Here is a 23,363-nt window from a genome sequence, read left to right as displayed (position 1 = left end):
CACTTAGCTACTAGTAATAGCAGATCTCCGTCGCCGACTAGGACTGCATCAATCGAGGCAAAAATAATCAATCCGACTCGGAGTGCGACCAGGTCAACGCCGGCCAACGGCGAACGTGTTCTAACTTCGTCACAAAAAAGTCACACCGGTGAACGAACATGCGAACTTAGTTACCTTGGTCCTTGATGCTAGCACTCATTTCACATCATCATTGATCAAGTGGTTCAACCGTACACAATCTCCCTGCCATTACTTAGCATAGTCAGACCTATACTCCAATAGAAATAAGACCGTTGACCAACCAGCAGTACTCTGTTGCTTCGAGCTATTAGATTCCTATTCGAGGGCTCAGCGCAAGATCCAGCATGTGTACCAGGAGGTAGTACTACTAGCCACAAGCCTGCAAGACGTCAGGTTGACCTGGACATATGGATGCTGCCGCAGAGTCGTCAATTTTGCGCCCAAGAAATTACAACCGCAAGGCTTCCATTGAATCCACTCACGCATCAAACATGCCAACATGCAAATTCTTAGATTGTTTTTGAATGAGCTTCCGAATCCCCACCACTGCAAAGTTGCCAAGTTCTGTCGAAATGCGGGTTCAAGAGGATATCAGGACAGAAAACGTCGCATCAATATTGTTGCTCGAATCCATGATACTCTGCCTGGAGGACTGTCCCTACCAAGGCAGGAATAGGCTTTGCCCGCATTGAAGCCTTCCACCTAAAACTGTTCAGCAGTAGAGTGACTGCTTGCTAGACTCTAGTGCGTATCGGAATGACAAGTTATGGCTATGTCAGGTGGCAAAGATTCCTCCGTCAGTTGGGAGAGGGAGATCCACCACCAGTAAGTCATCACCTTAAAATAGTTACATCCAACCGTGACAATCCTGGGCTATCCCTACGTCGACAAGCAATAAAATGTTCACCACACAAGGAGCACCGAATAATCCTCATTTGCGTCTGCTTCGTGATCTCGAAAGTGTGTGGAACTGATATCATAATAGTATGACGACTCCTGAGTAGGTCGCAGCTAGGACTCTTGGAAGTTTTCACGAATCAGATGTTGTCAACTTTTGTGGAACTTGGGTCTCAGGAGGATCATGAAGCCCACACGTGGCGTCCAGACGCGTGATGGTACGCGTTGTGCACTGTCACGTCACGCCTCCTCTCACGTCCACCCTTGTCGAACACCTTGAGGCTTGAGCGGTATGGCCGTCTTCGACGGTGTGCACTATGTTATTTCATCTTCGATACAAGCGGAACAGCGGAGGGAGCTTTCGGGCTTGCTGGACCTCAACGGCGCAACGAGCGCACCACCACACACCCATCTCATTGCCCTTGCTGGATCGCATACTCAACACGAGCACCCGGGATCTTTGCATGTAGTGTCGGGAATGTGGGTGCAGCGGAGCATAGTCCTAGGAAAACTTCAACTGTGAGTATCTTTTGCCTTTTAAATTGGTATGAAAGCAATGATAGTCGGCATGTCAGCGAGCAGTACTATTCGCCTGATCCAACAATGATTTTTTCGGGCATCGTCGCGTGTGCCACCGATGTGAGTGAATAATTCTACACGCATTATGATATTAATTTCTTTCGCAAGCTCTCCCCATCGGACCTCGAAGTTCTGTCAGCAGGCATCACCTCGTTAGGAGGGCAGTGGCGAACGGGCCTTACTCGCGATGTAACACATCTCTTTGCATTGCATGAACAGAGTGATAAGGTAATTGTTCTCTTTGTTTCGTTCGCGCGTACAATGGGTCAATTATTCACCGCGTTACCCCTGACTGCGTAGTACCAAACTGCCATGCATTTTGCGCCACATACCCACATGTCCGTCCTCACACCGCACTGGTTTGATGACTCAGTTCGCGTTGGGCGTCGTGTGCCTGAAGGTCCTTACTTATGGCCTGATCCAAAGGTCTTGCAACCTGGCGTGCAGGTTACAACGAGGGAGGATGATGATGTAGAAATTGGAGAAAGTGGGAAGAAAAAAAGAAAAAAGAGTGGTGAAACTAGATTGAGCAGTCCCATAGCGGCGAAGGAAGCAGAGCGCAGAGAAGGAGCCAATGTGTGGGCAGGCAGGAGGCTGTTATTGTCTCGTTCGCTGGAACTGGGGGAAGGACGTCTCGAAGCCGTGGAGGCGAACATACAGAGGGCGGGCGGAACTGTCGTCAAGGCAGAAGGTGTCGTAATTTTGTCCTCGTTATGACGTATCCCTGATTTTTTAACTTCCGTACTCAAGGAACCGGCACAGACGAGGAAGCGCAGGAGAAAGAGGAAGCGGCCCTTGTTGAAGAATGCGATGTTTTTGTCACGCGGTACCGCTCTGGGAAGGCGTACTTCAAGGTATATCCCTTGTTTAGTTCGACTTGTCAATGGAACATCTTACAGCGACTACGTTATAGGCGGCCCGTTCCTCTCGTCCAATTTTGATCGGAAACTTGTCTTGGATGTTTCACGTCGATGCATCTGGCACGTTGAATAATCCACGCGATAGTTTGCTGTGGTACCCGGTTCCGAGAGGAGGTATTCCTGGCCTCAACGATTGCGTGAGCAATACTTATGTGTCCTTTACTTCATTCTTCTCACTTGCCGCTCAGGAGATTACCGTCACTAACTATACAGGCACCGCGCGAGATTATCTGAAGAAACTTATTCAAGTCATGGGCGCAAAATTCACGCCAAGTATGAGTCAGAGCAACAAGGTTCTGGTCGCTGGCTAGTAAGCGTTTTGGGATGGCAAATTGTCAGCTATACTGATGGCTCATAGTTCTCCATCGCCCAAAACGCAGCGTGCAGTTGCATGGTCGATACCGATAGTCAACCATACTTGGCTCGAGGATTGTTTCATTGCATGGAAGTGAGTATCCCTGCGTGACCGCTCTTAAGTCATCACGTCTTTTTTTGTTCGGAATCCAGCGAGCGAGACTGATGATTTTCGCTTAGGAATCTTACTGTCGGCGTTGATAAATACATTCTCTTTCCTCCCGGCGTCGATTTCGGGAAGATGCTGTTGACCCCAATTGGTAAGTCTTTACCACCTTCACTATCCAGACATATTCACTATATCTTCCAAACAGGCGACACAAGCGCGAGCTCCGTTTGTATAACCTCAGGGGCACCTGTTCCAGGTGGCCGGGGAGTTGGGCCCATTGACGTGGACGAAGAGGAGCAGAGAGATGTAGAGTATCGTAGGGGCATGGATGATGAAGTGGAGCCCATCACCTCATCCACCGAGACTCCTAAAACTACTGGCAAAGTCAAGACTGCATCGGGCAAGTCGAAGCAAAAGATCGTCGATGAACTTGAGGATGGCTTGCCTCCGAAACCATCACCCCAGCCTGTGGCATCAAGGTCGAAACGCAACGCTCTCGCTGCTCCCCAAGCTACAGATACGAGTGCGAGAGACGCCAGAGAGGTGGAGGATACTGTTAATTTCGGCGATGACGAGGGCCTCAATGTTGGCGATGCTGATGAAATAACCGCCGACGTAGTCATGGATGTGGACGACGAACATGCTTCCTTTGCCATGTCACCGAGACATCAGAAGCCCAAGCCGTCAGAGAAGTCGAAGAAACCACTTCCTCAGAAGGTCAACCTTGAAGAAGAGGGCGGGACCACAAGCATTAATGATGGCAGCTCCAGATCCGCGAAACCGCGACCGCGCACACGCTCGAAGCTCATACGAAGAGGCACTGCGTCTGATGCAGAGGATGACGCTGTGGAGGTGTACGAACGACGTGTGAGGAATGGTGTAAATAATTCCAGGGAGGTCAACAAGGAGAGCTCTGTAGAGGATGCGGCTCCCCCTAAGGTCAAAACCAAAGCCAGTGGGAAGTCGCCTCAGAAATCGTCCACATCAAAGGAGAAGACTAAATTTCGCAAGGCTCATTCTCCATCCCATTCTCGTGAGCGTTCCGACTCCGAATCTACGCCAGCTCGTCCAAACCAGTCAACCCCGGGGTCCTCGACGCCAGTCAAGACAGGGATGAAACCGAAGCCCAAGCCCAAGGAAACCCCCCAACGCGCCATATCATTGTCTGATGATGATGTAATTTTTACACGGCCTGCGAAGCAGCAGTCTACTGCCAAAGCCAAAGAACCCGAGAAGGAGCCACTTGCTACGTCCTCAAAAACTAATGAGAAAGAGGCTGCTCGCGCTCGATCTCCAGCTCTCTCTACTACACGCTCACCCTCGCCTCCTGCAAAGACATTTAAAACGCCGAAACGCACAGTATCTGTGCTGGTTCCATCTCTACCGAAAGACTACCTGTCTCCTCGTAAAGACACGCCCACGAACACGAAAGGAAGCTCCGAGCTTGCTAGGACGAACTCTATACATGCATCTGCTGCCGAGGCGTCCACAAGTGGATCCAAACATGGACGCCCTTCGCCGTCGAAACCTTCAACCTCGACACCTTCTGTGAAGAACAAGTCGAAGTCAAAGGCGCGGAATGAGTCGGAATCGGAACACGAGGATGAAACTTCAGTGGTTCTAGATACCTCTTTCACTAATTCCCGCGGTTTATCCAAGCGCAGCGCTGCTAACAAAGCGACGAGCAAATTGAGGGATGAAATTATGCCCGACGTCATCAATTTCGAGAAGGAGCGCAAGAATGCCAAGCGAAGGCGTGGCTCCGGTCTCAATGATTCTTTTATTTCCCTGCGTGACGAAGAGGAAGTCGAACAGGAACGAGACGGTAAGAAGCGGAAAGTGGAGAAGGCTCGCGAAGAAGATGAGGACGAAGAAGCAGAGGTTGAGGAGGCCATTTCCTCATCTATTCCTCAAACGAAGTCGAAGTCGAAGAGGGGCGCGACTCAGGCCAAGGGTACGAAGAAAACAGCGGAGGACGATATGAGTATTGACGAAGATGAGCCGTCGAAGAGAAAGGGTATGAAGGCGACTCCGAACAAAAAGGGATCTCATGCCCGCAATGTTGACACTAATCAACTGTGCGTGATTTTGTGCTGCTCGTCATCTTGGCTCATCGGATCATACTAGTTCTGGGCCCTCGCGGGAATCTGGAGCAGTCAGGGTGATGACGACAGGTATTCAACTGACTGACGACACTATCAAAGTAAGAAACATCCCTGCAACAAAGTATCGACTGGCTGATAAGCATACATCTAGCGGTTGAACAAACTGGGCGCGAAGATGACAACCAAACCTAACGACTGCACACACCTTGTCACCAAGGGAATAGTCCGTACAGAAAAGTTCTTGTGCGCCATCGCATGCTCTCCGTTCGTGTTAACAGAAGGATGGGTCAATTCGAGCGTCCAAGCTGGTAAACTTTTGCGTGAGCGACGGTCTTGAATCATTCATTTGCGGCGTTTCCTGATTGAGCACTGCAGCGGAAACGGACTTTCTAATATCTGACCCCGAATCGGAACGGAAATGGAATTTTAAGCTCTCCACTTCTCTTGAGCGCGCTAAACGCGAAGATTGCGGGGAAGGCCTGTTGAAAGGGATGTCATTCTATGTGACCCCTAAAGTCGACATCGACTTGAAGTTGCTCAAAGCTGTCGTAGCGTCTGCTGGTGGTCAGGTAAGTTGTGTATTGAAACTTGCATCGCTCAAGTACGTCTCATCATAACGCCGCGCGTATAAATAGATTCAGACGGCGAAGCCGACCGTTCGAATACTCAAGGCGAACGAAAACCGTCACGTTATCTCTTGTCCAGCAGACCAATCGATCTGGCGACCACTGGTCGAGGACGGATATACTATATATTCCACAGAGCTCATTCTACTAGCTGTACTAGCTCAGGAGATACGGTGGAAGGATGACAACTGCATTAGTTGCAAGCCTTCTTCGTAAGGTACATGTACAGTACATTCATCTTCTTATTTCATCATACCACAGACCCGCTTGTATCAACTTGATATGCAGCTTCTGAAGAGACCATCAGTTTAGTAATAATAAAGCGGATGCCTACACGGAAATTTACTCGGTGACAGGACTGAACCCCCGGAAATATTATATCTGGCTTCATTCATGCTTTAAGAGGCTTAAGGCTGGTAATACATGCAGCGATCAACCGGTACCATGACTGCGAATGGCGGGAAGTGCATGTTCATTAAAAATTGAGTTTCCGTGTCAAAGGATTGGTCTCACGGTTGCCAACTTCGATAACCCCATTTCACTGGCTTTCACCCAGGCTGCGGGCATCGTTCTCGCAATTTGTCCTCGTATAAAATAAGATAAGGATACTAACAAGCCTGTTTGCCAAAGTTTAACCGCTCGACGTCGGCTAATATTTACAGAAATCTGGGGAGGCAATCTGCTGCAATCTGTTGACCGGGGAAATTTAGCATTACAGATAGGAGCAACCATGTTGACAGCTCCCTTCCAGATGCTGGCACGGCTGTCATGAGAAGATTCGTTTTTGTAACCTTATGGGAGGTTGTTTCATGCTACAGCTGCGATAGGGCAGAATAGGGCACCGATAGGGTTGATATGTATACCAACGAGAGGGATCCGGGAAGACACATTAGAGATACTACATGTACCTCAGGTGCCCCGCCCAAGATGTGCCATCGGTAGCGAAGAAAAGTCAGGATACTGCAGTGACCTTCAAGCAACGACTGTCCTCCTTCGTTCGAGGTCTGGCTACGGGAGACTACTGCAGAATGGGCTGCGTCATATAAGTAAAACAAAAAGCCTGGCTCTCCCCGATCTGCGAATAAACAGGGTTAGGCTATCTAGGTTCTAGGTTGCGTATTTTCGGTACCACAATCGATATTTTTGTTGAATCTTCCTCATTTGCCAGGTGGGGCAGTGCCCTACGGTAGTAACATGCATGGGATAGAAGCTGATAGGCAACACTCAGGCTTACTAAGATATCAGTGACATAGCCGCTCCGAGATAGCGGGTGAGTCGCAACCCAAGCCGCAACGGTGAAAAAGTTGGAAAAAGCTGGAAAAGATCATGAAAGTACAGACCGAGATGCAAGTCAGGGAATGACGGCTATTTTCATTCAGAACCTGCATTAAATTTCACCGGGGCCAGTTCCTGGATGTGATCATGATCAGCAACAGTTTGGACGACCGACAGTCTCTGACAGTTTGCAAATCGCAAATACATAGTACCGAACAGACAGGCACTGCCATCTGCTGCATACCATGATACACCAGGCAAAGACACCAATTTCTTGGCGCGCAACTTGGCAAGCCGAGATAAGCGGCAAAGTACTTCTCTAAGTCTGGACAGAGATATTGTCCCCGTATGTAGCAGGTTGATACGCCCCAGCTCTCGTAGAAGGCTTTGGAAGACTATGGATTCACACTCACTTACAGGTAAGACTGGCTAGGTATTCTGGTAGTCTCCGGTAGGTGACTCCACATATGTGACAGTCGATACTAGTACTCTGGTAGGACTAGTCGTACTGACGAGTCTTTGCCATCGCACCTAGTGATGTGTACATGTATGCGATCGAAATGAATTGCCATATATAGCGCGTACGCGTTACTATGCCGTTGCAACGTGTCGCGCTTGAATCGACCACCCAACATGGAAATACACCCCTCCGACGTTATTAGTTGTACCCTCAAGATGCAGTTGCCCCTTATCATGATTGCAAACTCCTACTCAGCTGCCTTCTCTACCATCAAGTCCAGCAAGTCTCTGTTACCAGGAACTGCGCCCCTCCGGTATTATTCAGTGGGCTGATAGCCTCTGATAGCATCCCACCGACATGCGGCGCTGCATTCTCTCGTCCTCTGTTACGATGTTCAGTTGACCGGATAGTACAATCATATCTATGAAAGTTTTTGATGGAAAAAAAGGAAGAAAAAAAAGAAAAAAACTTGGCGCACTCATTATCAGCTGCCAGTTAGAGGTTTGACGACTCTGATCGAACCTGATCGAACCCAAGCAATGATTGAGGTATATGCGTTCCATATCACTATGCTATTCAAATATCCCCTGCAGGATATGATGGACCCAGACTCAGGTGAAATGCTCAATCGGGTCGATCGTCGACTGACCAGGTTTCATAGGCATCATCGGGGGTCCTGAATAGATCTGGTTGCCGCTGGTCCAACAGAATCGCGCGCGTTGGCATGCGTGATAGGCTAACATCGATGCAAGACCGGCACCGAATCAATGGAAGTAAGCCAGCTCCCAAAGGCTCTCCTACCTTATGAAGCGCATTGCAGGTTGATGCACAAGTACCTATTTTTCCGGTATCAGCCCCGCAGTCATGGCCTTTGCATCCAACTCGCATATACTTTACTTGAGGTTCAGCGCTGCCGGTAAGTCTTTGGTATCGTCTATTGAACGGAATGGTTCATTTTACCGATGATAAAACCGCGAATATACGCTGAATACTGATGCCAGGCCTTGCAGCGACCACTTTGCACAGCGGGCTGCGCCACCTCCAGACTGCTTGGCTTTTCACAAAATCCGACTTCAAGACAATCATCCTCCCAGTGGTATTCACTCCGGCTATAACGTTTAGTGCGCAACGCTGAATTTTCTATGGTAGATGATGTTCACAAACGTTGTGTCTCCTCGTCACAACCCGCTAGCCCTGTCTTGCTCTCTATCCTGGCTCTGGTTACATCTCTTCCAAGGCAACGTCTCTAACCAATCATACTCTGCACATGAAGATCTTCTGAATAAACCATGGCGTCCTGTGCCGTCTGGTCGCATTAGCGTCAAGAATTCTCGTGCCTTGCGCTGGGGATTGATGGTTTTCTGCTTGGGGTTTTCATCACTTTTCAATTTCAACGTTCTCATCACTAGTGCGGTCTTCACTATACTTGTGATCGTGCACGACGATTTTGGTCTCAGCGGCCATCCGATCGGCAAGAATTTGTTGAACGTAGGAGCATATGTATCTTTTGAACTTGGTTCTACATTGGTTCTGTGTAGGCAGTTCTGCCTCTCAGGGGTAATACTTCGCTGATTAGATTGATATTTTAGCGGACGAACCTTCGCTTGACAGGACGAGCATAACAGCACTTTGCTGTAGTGGGCTTGTCATACTTATGACAATCCATGTGCAGGATTTCGCGGACGTCAATGGTGACCGTATGTTGGGACGACGAACCCTACCGATTGTGGCGCCTGAAGGATCTCGTATCTATATTCTTTGTGTCCTTCCGTTGATTTCTTTTGCACTTGCTTCCTTTTGGAATCTGGGACCTCTCTGCAGCATTCTCTTTATTTCCATGGGAATTGTGGTCGGACTTCGCTGCTATCTCGTCCGCGACGAGATTGGCGACCAGTCGAACTACTGGCTGTATAATGTTCGTATTGTTTTTATTCGTATTGGTTGTCTATGACCTAACGTGTGTCCCCTAGATATGGCTCATGGGCGCTCATCTCTTGCCAGCTAATGCGCGTTTTAGTGCATTAGCATGGTGATGCATCGTTGCGTCATGACAGGTCATGAGCATGAATTCGAGCGATCTTATGACACATACCAGTGGATCACCAAAGCATGGAAAGTCACCGTCCCCCAACTTATCTTTCCTACGGCTGTTTTCTATTCAATATCTTCACACTCGTTCGACTGTACGATATTGATATCTTCTCCCAGTCGAAGTACTCACTGTATGATACATATTCACATTATTATGGAGCTTGCTCGCTGGTCTGGGGGTTCTGCGAATAAAATTTAAAGGAGCGAACGAAAACGCAGGTCACACCCAGTATGATTGCGTTGTGGCACCTTCGCTCCCACAATCCTACAACAGAACATGAGTTTCCCGTTCGAAAGATGTCTGGCGCGTCACTTGTATGGCCGTACACTCGGACAAAGCACCCGCGGCGTAGCTTGTGATGAGATGGTTGTTGTTGTTGATGATGATGATGTATATTTGGCCATCTACACTAAATACAGCTCAGGCATAAAATACCTTTATGGCTCAAGTGAGAAAGAACAAGAAAGAAGGCCTTTATTACAAGAGATTGCGCATGAGACCAAGGTGACCCACGTGACCAACGTGGTACTGAGCTCTCTATGTGCAATACGCTTAAGAAAAACTACAGTTACATTCCACGTTTTCTGATCTACGTTGCTGGTAAGTTTCTAAAAGCACCGAATCAGCCTGACTGGGACAGCAAGCTCCGACTGGGATACTAGTTGCAGGCGCCATCTGGACGGACCGATTGCCTTCATCTTGAAGGGCTTTCCCCCATTTTCAAGTTAACTATCATGCGACCGACTCAGGTATGCGGATGATGGCCGCACGTTAAACCAAAGAAGACGATTTCCACGCTGCTGCGCTATCATGAAAATGAAAATTACCAAAACTCTGCATCCCAGACTCTGGCATTAGTCCCACACCCACAGCAATACAAATGACTCTAATCACACCCTTCATACGTTCCGATATGTGCGCCAGGCTCCTTCGCCGAAGCTGGATTTATTTTCTATGAGAAGGAAGACATGTATCAAGTTCGAACGTTCGTCAGTCGGTATGCGAATGATGCGCACTTGAAATGATGTACGTCAGGATTCACGCCAAATTCAAGGGTGTTCGGATCCATTCCTAGTGGTTGGTACATGACCGTCATGGACCATCTCAACGACCCTTATCAACAGGTGGATGATCCGCCCAAAAAAGTTTGGTTTATTGCAGGAAACTGTAGTCTCTGGGTCAAGCAAGATACGTGCATGGCAGCATTCGATCGACGAACATCATGGTAAAGCAGGATGGAGAACAAGGAATCATGCTTATCGACTTTGACTGGGCAGGCTTGAGTCTCGACAGCCACCGACAATCAGAGTGGCCTTTCGGAGCATATGATGTTAATTCTACCCGAGCACGACATCACGATGGTAGACATTTTTGCCCCTGGCGCGCTTGGCGTAGCAAATCGTGTAGTGGAGCCACGAGTTGATCGGTTCGGATGAGTTCGAAGAGGGTGTAAGTGTAGTCTACGAGGTTGCTACGAGGCAAGACACCAGTGGGTGAATAGACCATGTAGGAACTACACAGAGATCTTTCCGTCGAGAATGGGATATCAAGTGCAAGATCTACAAGTTACCACAGTAATATTCTTGAACTTTCTTAAGCTCTTCGATCGGAAGCTCCAAGATACATGTCGACGTAGATTCTCAGGATCTGAATAAATTAAAAGACGGTAGGCGTCTAAGTAGACGGGACTTGGTAAGTCCTGGGGTACATCAGTAATGAATGCGTATGTAGCTAGACTATGACTTACCCCAGTCGACAGTAAAAGAGACTGGGGAAAAGAGAGAAACGAGCGTAGCGAATCTATGGTACGTGGAATTACTATATATGGTATGCCCCAAGACGACAATAAACAAGATTGTTGTTTAAAAAAAATGAAGTTCACCACATAGGACTTAACCAGGTACTAGGTAGAGTGAGGATGGTCTCTGAGAGTGTTTCAACCTCACTGATCACAACTATCTCGTGGCACGCAGCAATCGACGTCCAAAGACCTTGAGCGGCCAATTTCTATACTTCGCAAATTGCGATGGGTTAACCTCTCTGGGCTTGTCGATGATTGTGCCACAATGAACAAGGCTTAAGACGGACCAGCTTTCTCGATCGCTCTCGGAGTCCGAACACATCCGAGGCTCAAAAGTTTTCTAACTTCCCTTGTCGCTCATACCTCACTTCGTTCCTCCATCGTCGTACCCGCCCTTGGTCTTATACCATCCCGACCTCGCACTCCGCGATGCTTGTTTTGATCTAACCGACAACACGAAGATCTTAGGGCTAATAGACTGGGGCGGCGCACAGATTCTTCCTCTCATTCTCACCGCCATGTTCACCGGCGAGTTGAATTCTACCGGAGAGAATCCCTGTGAGAGACAGGGGGATCCCCGATGAGGGTTGGAACACTGGGTGACTTCCCGTGAAGTTTTACAGACGAATTTCTGTTAATCCTCATGGTTTAGCCGAATAGTCGCGCTGGATTTGGAAGGTAGCTATCAACGCCTGTCAAACCGTTGCTCTCGCACCTGTCTGTAAATTTGCCAATCTGTGGAGGGGTAGGTACCCCTCTGTAAATGCACGAAATGTCTGATTCGGGTAATTTTCTTACTCTTTTTAGATGGTTTGCTCACGGAATTGTTGTCCGGATCATTGGTATTGTTCCCAGTCCATCGTCTTAAGCAGAGTTCTTACGGTTTACAGATTCTGTCCGTAAATTAGCCGATGTCGAGCAGTCAAACTTTTACAGACAAGCTTGTTTCTGTAAATTCTTACGGGAAGTCACCCACTGTCTTTTGTGACTGAACTTCCTTGGGTGACACTTCCAAGTGGCCGAAGGTCTTTCGGGGCGCAAACAATCAAGTCGATCTGACTACTCGAACGTGCGCCATGATCAAGCAGATGGTATCACCCTCGCCAGGACTTTGGCGCATGTTTTACCCAAGAGAACCGTCATGATAGATATATCGACTATGATACCGGTCGTGCGATGCTGTTCGCATATGCGCCGTATAATCTCCATGAGATCTTCGCCGGCGGCTGGACCGCTCGGGTCGATCATGCCGAATGAATATGTGAGACGTATTGGCGATTAAATTTAAATGCGGTAAAACAGGACCCCTGAGGTCATGCATTGATTTTTGGACGGAATGTCTACCGCAGCTCCATGGAGAAGTCGGTGTTTGACTTGAGCATCTTCGAGGAGCAGTTCTCCGGAGATGACCAAGATGGCGAGGAAGAAAAGAAGACGGGTGGATAAACCTTCGCACATATACCAGATGGTACGTGGCAACACTTCATGCAGTACAAGATATTATACATACTAACTGATCCATTCGCTCTTAGCATACATCATATTGCGCTGTCTGAGCCTTTACAGTCCTTTACCAATGACCATCCACGTTCTATTTTAATAGAAGGTATATTATTCGGGGCGTTTGCGGCGAAGTTCGTAAACCTTGATACTTAGTATCATTGATAACTTTGATCATTCCGTCGATGATGGTGTTCACTCCAAGTAGACGACTCGTATGTTACATTCAGTAGATATTGAAGCTTGTTGCAATTGTTTGAGTGGATGTTGGACGAGGCTTGGTGGTATCTCTGGCAACTCGAAGACGCATGTGTACCTGTGGTACTGATATATCACTGCCTATAATTATAGTAAAACTGTGATACATATTTTACCATGAGCCACAGGGCGGTGTGATACATCAAATTACTACAGACTACAGTCCGTTACCTGCTATAGTCAAACCATGTCATTTTCCGAGTATAGTATATATTCTCCCTGGTGTATATTTAGTTCTGTTCCTGCAATCGAATGTATCTATGATGGAATCTGACGTCTAGAAGCTAATCTATGTCCTTCTTAAGCTGGTGGTCACGTCGGTGCGATAGACTCATTTAGGCAATAACACCGCTGCTCGCGCTCGTCGTCTACAACGGCGAGCTCGAGTATGGTGTAAATTTGTATGCTTTGCCTCACTCTTTTGCACAGTTATTTTGTTATATGCATCTGCGGTTTAAATACAATATTTTAAAGACATTGTATGCCGTAGCAACCTCACAGAAAAGAAATTAAAAAGCAGAGATGTTTACCTTCCGATTGGGGTATACCCACCGTCTCCTCTTCCCCCTCCTCCATCCAAGCGCTCTGGGGGGCACAGATGTAGTAAGAGGTAGGAAGCAACCACCGAACAACGTGCTCATGAGTGATGAAGATCGCTACCTGCAAGAGGGAGGGTCCTGGAGTGTGTGGTGAAAGCGAGAAGGGAGGCTATGTAGTTGCGCATACACTGGATCATGACATGCAAATCATGATTGGCGCGATGTCGCATCCTTAGTTGTTGGCTGCATATGCTACGAGTGGTGATGATGCCAGAGGTGTGGAGCATGCGAGGGCCAAGGAACCTGTGATACGTGAGGGAAAGGAAGAATGCACATGGTTGAGTGCAATTCTTTCCATTCATAAAAGTCGTCACCTCCGAGGCTCCTGCATAGTTTTGAGTGAGCAGAGTGAAGAAGATATTGGAAGAGTGCTTACCTTGAAGAGTCAACACGTGGCAGGCCAGATGGTGCTTCTGTAAGAAGTAAGTTCGGCCCATTAAGAAAAGCCTGATACGATCAAAGGAAGCCAGGAACCAGGTCTCGAGAACCGCGGTCGGTGCTGGATATTTTTGCTTCTCAGATCCTCCACTGATATATCAGTCCTATGGATTATAGGTGCCTGTGGATTATTGTAATTAATGTATCACACTTTTCCTATAACTTAAAGGTATTTTCTGTATCATTATCACAGTGTGGCCTGGAAGACGTGCTAATATTATTGTAACCACCAAGTAGGATGCGTTGCACCCATACCGTCATGTGATAGCGCCTTTCGCACAGCACGAAGGTCCTTGATACACCTAGTATCCATAGGCGGACCAAATAGAAGGAAGACAGTCGCTCCTTCCGCGCCACGGGGCTGAACTTGATATATGCGTATAACAAGCGCATAAAGCAGGAAGTTCAAAATAGGTTCGTCTGGCGGAAGCATTAAGGTAACGCACTAATATGATGTCTACACACGTCTTGCTGAGCCGACTGAGATGCTACAGCCCAAGGCGCTGAGGCCAGAGAATGTGTGCTTGACCTTGCTTGATTATGTCTGTATACCGGGCGATCTCGTCTGCTTCAGTGCCACCCAGGGACTATTAGTCTAAGACTTCGATTCAGTTGTCGAAGACCGACGGTATCAGTTGGAGCCACAATTTGCGGAGAACATTCACGTAAATGAATATTTGTGACAAAAACAGTTACAGACTATACAGGAGCGTCAAATACCAATATTAATGTACCATATGCAGTACTTGCTAATTGGGCTTGAGTCAGTCGTTAAGCGGGAGGGGCAGGTACAGGTGGGCCTTGTGCTTGAGCCAAGGTGCAGTAAGGACTCCTTTCGTTTGTTGGTATTATCTCCGAGTCGTCACCCACATTGGCAGGTGCTTCTTTTGCCACGTCCATCTGTAATTGTGCGTTAGGAGCATGCTGACGGTTCTTAGGAACTTCAGGCGATATCGTCTGCAGGATTTACCAGTACACGAGATGTCCTTTGTGCAGTACCAGCTGAAACGCCGCTTGAGAGTACAATCGAGGCTGCTTCATGCCATAGTGTTGAAACTTGAAACCAACCCGAGATCTGTGAGGTTCGTGGAAATGAATGATCTCCCTATATAGACGGATTGATAGACTAGCGAAAGGCATCGACAAATGGATAACAGTACAGAAGAACCAGAAGCAAAGATAAAATATTATGCTGGATATGTATCAATGACCATGGGCGTGTGGAGGAGATGCACAGTGAAGCGAGAGCACAAAACGAGCCCACAGCAGGGAGGGGTCGTGACTGCGCGCTTGCCTGCACCCGGTATAGTAGTACTAGTAGCAGAATCAGGAGGTGTCGCAGCAGCAGGCTGAGTTTGTGATGTCGATGGCTGGGCTGGGCGTTGTGATTGGCCTTGGTTCAGCTGTGCTTGTTTCGCCTTGTAATGATCTCGTTCCTGGCCGCCGAGCAACAAACAATGCCTGCACAGAAATAATTGGGAATCAGAAACACATTCAGTAAAAAGATATACCTGTTTGTCCCGTATTGCAGCAACATCGACAACAAGAGGGCCACAAAGGGAGAAAGTAGCTTCGTTTTGGGCATTGCTGGAGTGCGGTTGCTCCATTAGTGTTTGGTTGAGAGTGGCGGAAGAGTGAGGAAAGGCGACCAGGGAGCGTATGTAGACATGAACCCGGTGAGGGAGTGGGAGCACCACTGGCGGCATGTAGAGGGATAAGGATAAGTAGCGCGCGTAGCAGAGGACTGATAGCACAGAGGGTCAGAATGAGAACTGATCGAAAATTGGCTGATGACGACACATAAATGTGGCCTGGTGTGTCATCGAAAAGCCTGGAGGTAGCCGAACCTCATCGAGCTGCGTAGCATTAGTCCAGAATAATGATCAGAAAAAAATAGGTCACGTAGTACCGTAATTTCCAATTAGAACCTGCGAATGGGAGATTGGTGTGATCTTAAAGAGTCATGAAATTAACACTCGCATCGGGGATGGGTAGGTGTTCAAGGCCTGTTTCTTTTAGGATGGCACGGACGTCCCACGCGTACATATACGCATTTTTTGTCGTCGCAACCGGTGACTAGCAGCTTCCTATCAGCAGGAAAAGACAGCGCATCTCACATAATCGTCGTGCTGGAGAGGTGGACCGACTGGGAGATTTGTGTGAATATTCCAAAGACGAGCTATTTTATCATAGGAAAATTGACGCATACGTCGCTATCGAAGAGTGGATGTAGACATGTTGTTGAATGACATTGTGAGTCACTGGCAGACAGACCTAGGAGATTTAGTAAGAGAATGGTCGGAATGAGTTCCATGCACCTGGTAATTTGAGACTATCAGCTGTCGATCCTGTGTGGCACAAAAAATTCAAGGTAGTCAGCAACTTCACACCCGAATGCTAACAATATGCTTATCAAACGATAAGTACAGTATAAGCACGACGAACAACTTCGGACGGAGTTGAATTCAATGGGACGCGGAGCACGCACGCGAGGTGGACGCGAATTGTACTGACGAACAACTTCGGGCGGAGTTGAATTCAATGAAATTTACGGAGTTTGATTCAAATTTAGTGTGAAGCGACCTGGCCTTGCTATTACTTAGTAGTACTACTAGGAAAACGTCACTTCCAAGCAAACTTCTGCCACACGGCAGAACCGGGGGACACTGAATAGTACTTAACCGCTTATGCTGGGTAATGGATTAGCTAGGCTGCAGAGGAGCCAAGTATGCCTCTGATTGACAGCTTCTCTGAACATGCAAGCTTTGGTTCCAGTTATTTTTTTTTCCGCAAAACCTTGACTTCATCCATGACCCGTCGGATCCCACGAGACGCGGGGAGATCTTTGTTATTCTGGTCCCTTTATTCTCCTCCACATTTGCAGCTGGTTTTATTACACACTAAGACACTCAAAGTTAGTCGTTAGGGTTGACAAATACTGGGAAGCCACCAGCACGGACTCCCGTGTCATTCTTGGACGAAGAATGTGATCACAGGTGATCATTCTGGGGTTTACACTAATTTACAGATTTATTAGGCTAGAAGGATTGTCTTCATTCGTCCAATTGGTTAAGCATGCGCCAAACCGGTTGGCAGAACTGCCGCGTTGCCTGCAACATAGCACAGAAATCTTGCAATCATTTCATTGCGATATATACGCATCATTCCTTGTAGAACATTTTTGCCGTTGTGGATCACAATCTTGGGCGTCAGAAGGCACTGCAACAAAGAGTTGACGATCTCACTGGCATGGTCACCTGTGGTTCCAGCGGCACGCATAATCTCTTGATGGCACTACCGCTCACCAATCTTCTCAAAATGCAAGAGGACGCATGCTCACCTACTACTAGGATCCGGACCTCCCCACCAATGCCACCATTGTATCCATAGGCGCTTCGAAGCTGCCTGGGCGTCATACTCGATCCGACTTTGGTAGCAGATCGTCCGGTCATCAGCTCCGAACTTCCGAAGGGTTAGGACATTATCTATAATCAGGTGTGAAGTTGCCGTTCCTCTAGCGATCTGCACGGGATCGATGATTGCTCTGTGGTCGTGTTATCTGTGCAGTCTCACTTGCCGGTATGGCTATGCAAGAGGACCCTGGCCCATTATCAACTTGTTGCAGGCATGGCACTGACCTACTGTTTCGGAAAGAGGTCACTAATCACCTGTCATAACCTCCAGTATATAATTACCAGGTGCATGGAACTCATTTCTCTCATTCTCTTACTAAATCTCCTAGGTCTGTCTCTGTCAGTGACTCACAATGTCATCCAACAGCATGTCCATATCTACTCTCGATAACGACGTACGTATCAATTTTCTCTGCCACGCTTTCATGTCCCAATTTTAATGGCGAATATAGGTCCTAGCAAGCATCCGCCAAGCCATCACCAATTTTCTTCAGTGCTGTGGCTTGCAATATATGGACATTGCGATCAACAAAGCATGCTACTCTGAATGCTGCCAGGAAGCCATCAGCCGTGGCTTTCCAATGGATGGTAACTATTCCATCCGTCCGTACATGGGCGTTGGAGTAGCCATAATGTCCAACGCTTACGCCCACCTTCCTGACTGCGCGATCAGGATGTGGATCTGCCTCTTCACTACCATCAGCACATCCATTGATGACTTGATGGAAAGGGGAGAAGACCTCGTGCATCTGTACCGTTTCAACGAGCGGTTTGCGAGCTCCCAACCACAGGGTGATCCAGTCCTGAATGCGCTCAATGTGCTCTTGTGGGACATCGCTTGCCTTTATGCCCCGCCTGTGTTGAATTTGATTGTCGCATCCTCACTCAACTTCATGTCTTCGATCGTGCTTGATAATGAGACCAAGGATATGCAGGTACGGTATTTCCCTGAATGATATCCACTGCCCCGATTAATCCGTGGCGTCATAGATCTCTGCACAGACTCCCTTGTACCCAGAGTATTCTAGGCTCCTGTTGGGCCTAGCAGATGCATATGGATTCTTTATTTTCCCTTCCACCCTCCCCCTTCAGAAATATGTTCAATGTATGCCGGATCTAATGACTGTCATAAATCACACAAAGTAAGTGCATGGATGATCTGCAGTTAAATCTTCCTAACCCCATTATTCAGCGATATACTATCTTACTACAAAGAGGAAATTGAAGGCGACACCGCAAACTACCTGTTGCTCATGGCTGCCTCTCGTGCTCTCACCAAACAGGACGCTCTGCACGAAGTCATCAAGAAAACTGTGCGGGCATATCATAATGTCCTCGAATTCCTGAGACCGCAAACTGAGGCCTATGAGGCCTACGTCAGTTTTTTTGATGGGTATGTGAAATTCCATGCTGCCTTGAGAAGGTACAAGCTGGAAGAGATCATGTGGGAGACATAGTCTTCCTGATGGATATTGCCCCATCTTATGATACTTTCAAGCCTTCTATAGGTTGATCACTTAATACAGTAGCCAATCGTACAGTTGTACAGCACCCTGTGTGCTTTGCTACCTGACCATTCCCCCACCCCGCTTGCTCTTCTTTTTTCTTCACATATTACTGGAGCTTATGAGAAATTTTCAAGGGCATTTTTTGACATTACGAAGTTCTAGATTTATGTTGAATTTGAATACTATTTTCTATCTATATGCTGCAATGCTCAGTAGCCTTTGAAGAGAAGTAATATTGTGGTGAGAGAAACGAGTGAGACTACTGGTGAAATGATTCTGATATAGTGTGGGGAGCTGAGTACACAAACATTGCTGATGGGAAGGAAAGGCTTTGAGAGATTGGGTGAAAGCCCAAAGGGCTTTTCTGGCCTGAAACAAAGGGTCCGAACCTAGGTGTCAAGATGAGCTGTGATCCCAAAAAGTACATCAGTAAACTACAATGGTCTGTACAGAGTTGTACAGTTCACCAGAGCCACAGCTTGGTCTCCACTAGACAGACTGTCACAGACAGGCCCATCTCTGTACAGCTCTGTACAGAGCTTCCCAGAGCTCCACAGTAGCCCTTTAGTTACACCAGTGTTGTTACTAACCCGTTAAAAGGGTTATAACTTAACCCAGTTATAACCAGTTAAGAGGTTAGTTAAATGGATCTGTTTTTTAGATAGGGTTAGTAGGGTTAATGTACCAGGAGTTATTTGAGTTAATTGGGGGTTGGCCAATTTTTAATCATGATCGTCGATCCTCTGTTCAATTCTTCCGCAATTGTATCACCTTCCTTTGCTGCTCTGATGGCTAGGGAGAAGTCCTGGCTATGGGAACATTTTCATCAGGGGCTGTGTTGTTGCACAAGGTAATAGTTAGCAATCAACTGACATACCTGCAATGTGGTCTGTGCACTGATAAGTAGTGGAGTTGTGGACTATCTGAGATATGAAGATATACATAGTATAAATAGGTACAATGGAGAAATCCGAAAGTACAAGTGAAACAATCCTCCTATTGCTATCTATAAGCATTGTCTCAAACCTCTCACTCATATCCCTCATTTACATGAGGTTATGAGCCCTGGTGTGTGCAAACAATAAATTTTAGCTATATATTAGATGAAATCTAACTGAAACCTACCATTATGACTGACAACAAACAACCGTTGTTATCATTGCTCTATCATATTGAACATCTTGGGGACCATAATTGGATCCCATGGAAGATGAAGGTTCAAGCTATCCTTGATAACAAAGAACTGGATGGGTATGCTATTCCTAAACCAGAAGCGGGACCTGATCCTGTATCGGATGAAAAGAAAGCAGCCATCACCAAGTGGAACTCAGAAGATTGTAAGGCAAAAACTGTGTTGGTATTGCTCATAAGTGATACACAACTTGTACACCTTGCCAGGGCTAACACAGCCAAAGAGATGTGGGATCAGTTGAAACTCATGAAAGAATTGTGAGGTCAACAAGGAGCTTACACTTGGAGGCATAAGTTGTATCAGACCCGTGCTTCTGAGTGTTACGCTGATGGTAATCAGAGGAGGTTTTAAGTCAATCAATCTACTAGAGGTGGCACTCTAGAGAAGTCAAAGGAATCAAGGTGGATTCACTAGTGTCTAACTAGTAGTCAGAGGATGTATCTGGGTAATTCCAGTGTAGGTCAAGATGAGGAATCATCGAGACTACGACCTGCTTATATACAATAGTAAGTCAGGGTCCAGGGTCAAGGGTAAGTAAGTAATATGTCCATATAAGTATAGATAAGTGTCCATGGGAATACACATGGTGTATGCATGTTAAGGGTCTGTGAGAATACACTAGGTATCAGCATGTAAGTAATATCCGAGGACTTGCCGAGGATAGATCGAGATTGATCTCAGATCAATGAATAGGGGTGTGCACCTGTGATAAGGTGAAGTCGGAGAGTAACCCTAGATAGGGTGATATCAGGAAATGATGACACTGTGACATGGTGTCAATGTGAAGAGGTGAAGATGTGAAAGGTGAAAAGGAAAATGAAAGGTGTCACAGACAACCGTAACACCGAGACCACAGACATACCTGGTCATATTGTTGATCTCAAGCAAATCCAAGAGAATCTACACCTGATGGGAAGTGCAGTAACTGATCTTGACTTCTGTACTATCCTATTAGGATCATTGCTGCTGAGCTGGGAAACTTTTTGTGTAATTTATGGAAAGGATAATATCACGTCACACGAGTTTATTGTGTTGATCCATAAAGAAGATCACCGTTGGAAGGAACTGGAACATGAGTTCATGGAGAGTAAGATGGTGACAAAGGAACCAAAGAAGAGGAAGTTTAGCGAAAGACTCGAAAAGAGAGGGAACTTTAAGAAGTGCAAGGTATGCAAGAAATCTGGGCACACAGAGGACGACTGTTGGCATAAAGCCACAAAGTGTTTGAACTGTGGTAAGCCTGGGCATGTGAAAGATGACTGTTGGAGCAAGGGTGGCGGTAAGATAGGTGAAGGCCCCTCTTCTAAGAAGTGCTTGAAGAAAGACAAGGCTAAGCTTGTCCAAGAAACATTGCTCCAGAAGGAGGATAGTGCCATGGAAGACGTTGCCTATGTAACCAATGTCAACAAGAATGTAAATGTAACAGATGATGAATACGAGAAGCTTATCTGGTACAAGTGGTTTGCCAATTCTGCATCATCAGCACACATAACGAAGATTCAATCGGCTCTGACCGATTATGTGCCGCTCAAAGGGCACCGAGTGACGGGAATAGGGAATGAATCCCTTGATGCACTCAGCAAAGGCACAATTGAACTTGTTAGTACAATCAGCAATCAACTAACTAGAACAAAGTTTAAAAATGTCCTGTACATACCAAGTGTGACCAATGATCTCATATCAGTCACAAGACCAGATAGAGAAGGGGGAAGCACTGAGATGGGAAGTGGTAAAGTCACCCTTAAAGGAAAGGGAGGACATACCATGGCTAAAGGTTGAATGGCTAGAGGATTGTACAAGTTAGATTCTCAGGCTCAATTGTATCCAAAAACCTGAGTACATACTGTACAAGAGAGGTTGAAGACTGATTGGATGGCGTGGCATCGAAGGTATGGACATATTGCATGTAGTGGGCTGAAACATTTGTGCCAGGAAAATATGGTAGATGGGTTAGAAGTCAAAATGGACTCACCCATCATTGACTGTGAGGCCTGTATACAGGCCAAACAGGTACATAAACCATTTCCTGACAGCACAGGCAAGAGATCTGATAAACCTGGGAAACTGACTCACAGCGACCTCTGGGGACCAGTGAGAGTGCAGTCAATTGGTGGAGCAAAATATTATGTTTCTTTCATAGACGACTACTCATGAAGATGTAGTGTTGTGTTTCTGAAACATAAAAGTGAAGCTACCGCTAAAATGAAACAACACCTTACTTACCTAGAGAGACACTGGGAGAACAGACCTAAGAAAGTTTGCATTGATAATGGCAAAGAGTACATCAATAACGAGCTACTTACCTGGTGCAAGGAAAGAGGGATTGAAATTCAGACAACAGTGCCATATTCGCCACAGCAAAATGGCGTGTCTGAAAGATTCAACCGAACCTTGACTGAATTAGCAGGTGCAATAATAATAGCCAGAAACTTACCTGAATATCTATGGGCGGAGGTGGTAGCACATGCTGCCTACCTTAGAAACTGTGCACTGACATGAGTGCTGGAAGGCGCTACTCCTGAACAATTATGGAGTGGTAAAAAGCTGGACATATCTCACCTCCATAAGTTTGGTTCACCTGTGTATATTTTGCAGGAAGGAAGCAGGCCATCTAAAATGAAGCTGTGGTCAATGAAATATGTCTTTGTTGGATATGAAGACGGACCTAGGGTGGTGAGGTACTATGACATCATGACATGTCAAGTCTGAGTGAGTAGGAACTATAGATTCCTACAAGAGAAACTCCCTCAACAAGAGCCTGATGTGCAGCATGAGGGGGAGATAGGGAGTACAGACGCACAGCCATCAGGAGGAGCTGATGCGCAGACACCTAAAAAACCACTCTTAAGTCGAAATGAGTGCATGGCAGATGAGGATGTAAAAATATCAGGATCTGATGGGAGTGATGATCAAATAGAACCACAAAGAAGCGCTAAAAGCGATTCTCATAAATGTAAAAGGTTGCACTCACCTGACGAAGCTGATAGTAACCTGCCCAGGAGAACAAAGAGAAAGATAGTCAGACAAGACTATTGAAGACTAAATGATCCGGCTATTGAATGGGCTTACCTTGACTGTGAAAGCAGATATGAGGATGAGGTTGAACTTACCCAAACTGAAGCGGACATAGTCATGGTTACTATTGTCGAACACGGAAGTTTCGATCCTACTGAGCTGCATACACTGAAAGATGCAAAGACATCAGTAGATTGGCAA

The 23,363-nt window shown here is 46.8% G+C and overlaps 5 protein-coding genes across 5 annotated transcripts; 4 read left to right on the top strand and 1 right to left on the bottom strand.

Moving 5' to 3' along the window:
* Positions 1-1,210: 1,210 nt before the first annotated feature.
* EDB91DRAFT_1055601 (BRCT domain-containing protein) lies at positions 1,211-2,869 on the top strand (the record flags this gene model as incomplete). The annotated part of the gene is made up of 5 exons (XM_041313935.1): positions 1,211-1,437; positions 1,494-1,557; positions 2,411-2,554; positions 2,606-2,727; positions 2,776-2,869. 5 exons carry the CDS (start codon positions 1,211-1,213, stop codon positions 2,867-2,869), a joined length of 651 nt encoding a protein of 216 aa, XP_041175726.1.
* Positions 2,870-4,987: 2,118 nt separating this feature from the next.
* On the top strand, positions 4,988-5,827 carry EDB91DRAFT_1055493 (BRCT domain-containing protein; the record flags this gene model as incomplete). Its single annotated transcript, XM_041313922.1, has 4 exons — positions 4,988-5,083; positions 5,137-5,305; positions 5,361-5,554; positions 5,621-5,827. Coding segments are annotated over 4 exons (666 nt in total), but the record flags the coding sequence as incomplete, so codon positions are not given.
* A 2,233-nt stretch (positions 5,828-8,060) lies between these two features.
* Positions 8,061-9,704, top strand: EDB91DRAFT_501712 (UbiA prenyltransferase family-domain-containing protein). The gene is made up of 5 exons (XM_041327493.1): positions 8,061-8,262; positions 8,357-8,442; positions 8,496-8,880; positions 8,936-9,261; positions 9,317-9,704. Exons 1-5 carry the CDS (start codon positions 8,211-8,213, stop codon positions 9,377-9,379), a joined length of 912 nt encoding a protein of 303 aa, XP_041175724.1. The 5' UTR covers positions 8,061-8,210; the 3' UTR covers positions 9,380-9,704.
* Positions 9,705-15,184: 5,480 nt separating this feature from the next.
* EDB91DRAFT_501635 (uncharacterized protein) lies at positions 15,185-15,948 on the bottom strand. Its single transcript, XM_041327492.1, has 3 exons — positions 15,835-15,948; positions 15,546-15,778; positions 15,185-15,495 (listed from the first exon to the last, which is right to left on the bottom strand). Exons 2-3 carry the CDS (start codon positions 15,617-15,619, stop codon positions 15,222-15,224), a joined length of 348 nt encoding a protein of 115 aa, XP_041175723.1. The 5' UTR covers positions 15,620-15,778; positions 15,835-15,948; the 3' UTR covers positions 15,185-15,221.
* Positions 15,949-17,800: 1,852 nt separating this feature from the next.
* EDB91DRAFT_1238036 (isoprenoid synthase domain-containing protein) lies at positions 17,801-18,904 on the top strand (the record flags this gene model as incomplete). Its single annotated transcript, XM_041321659.1, has 4 exons — positions 17,801-17,842; positions 17,900-18,382; positions 18,438-18,589; positions 18,640-18,904. The coding sequence occupies 4 exons, from the start codon at positions 17,801-17,803 to the stop codon at positions 18,902-18,904; spliced, it is 942 nt and encodes a 313-aa protein (XP_041175722.1).
* Positions 18,905-23,363: the final 4,459 nt, after the last annotated feature.

The sequence above is a fragment of the Suillus paluster genome (genome assembly GCF_016628075.1).
Source record: "Suillus paluster strain FC165 chromosome Unknown EDB91scaffold_38, whole genome shotgun sequence".
Lineage (NCBI taxonomy): Eukaryota > Fungi > Basidiomycota > Agaricomycetes > Boletales > Suillaceae > Suillus > Suillus paluster.
Note: the sequence above shows the minus strand (reverse complement) of the source record. Positions and strands in the feature narration are given on the sequence as shown.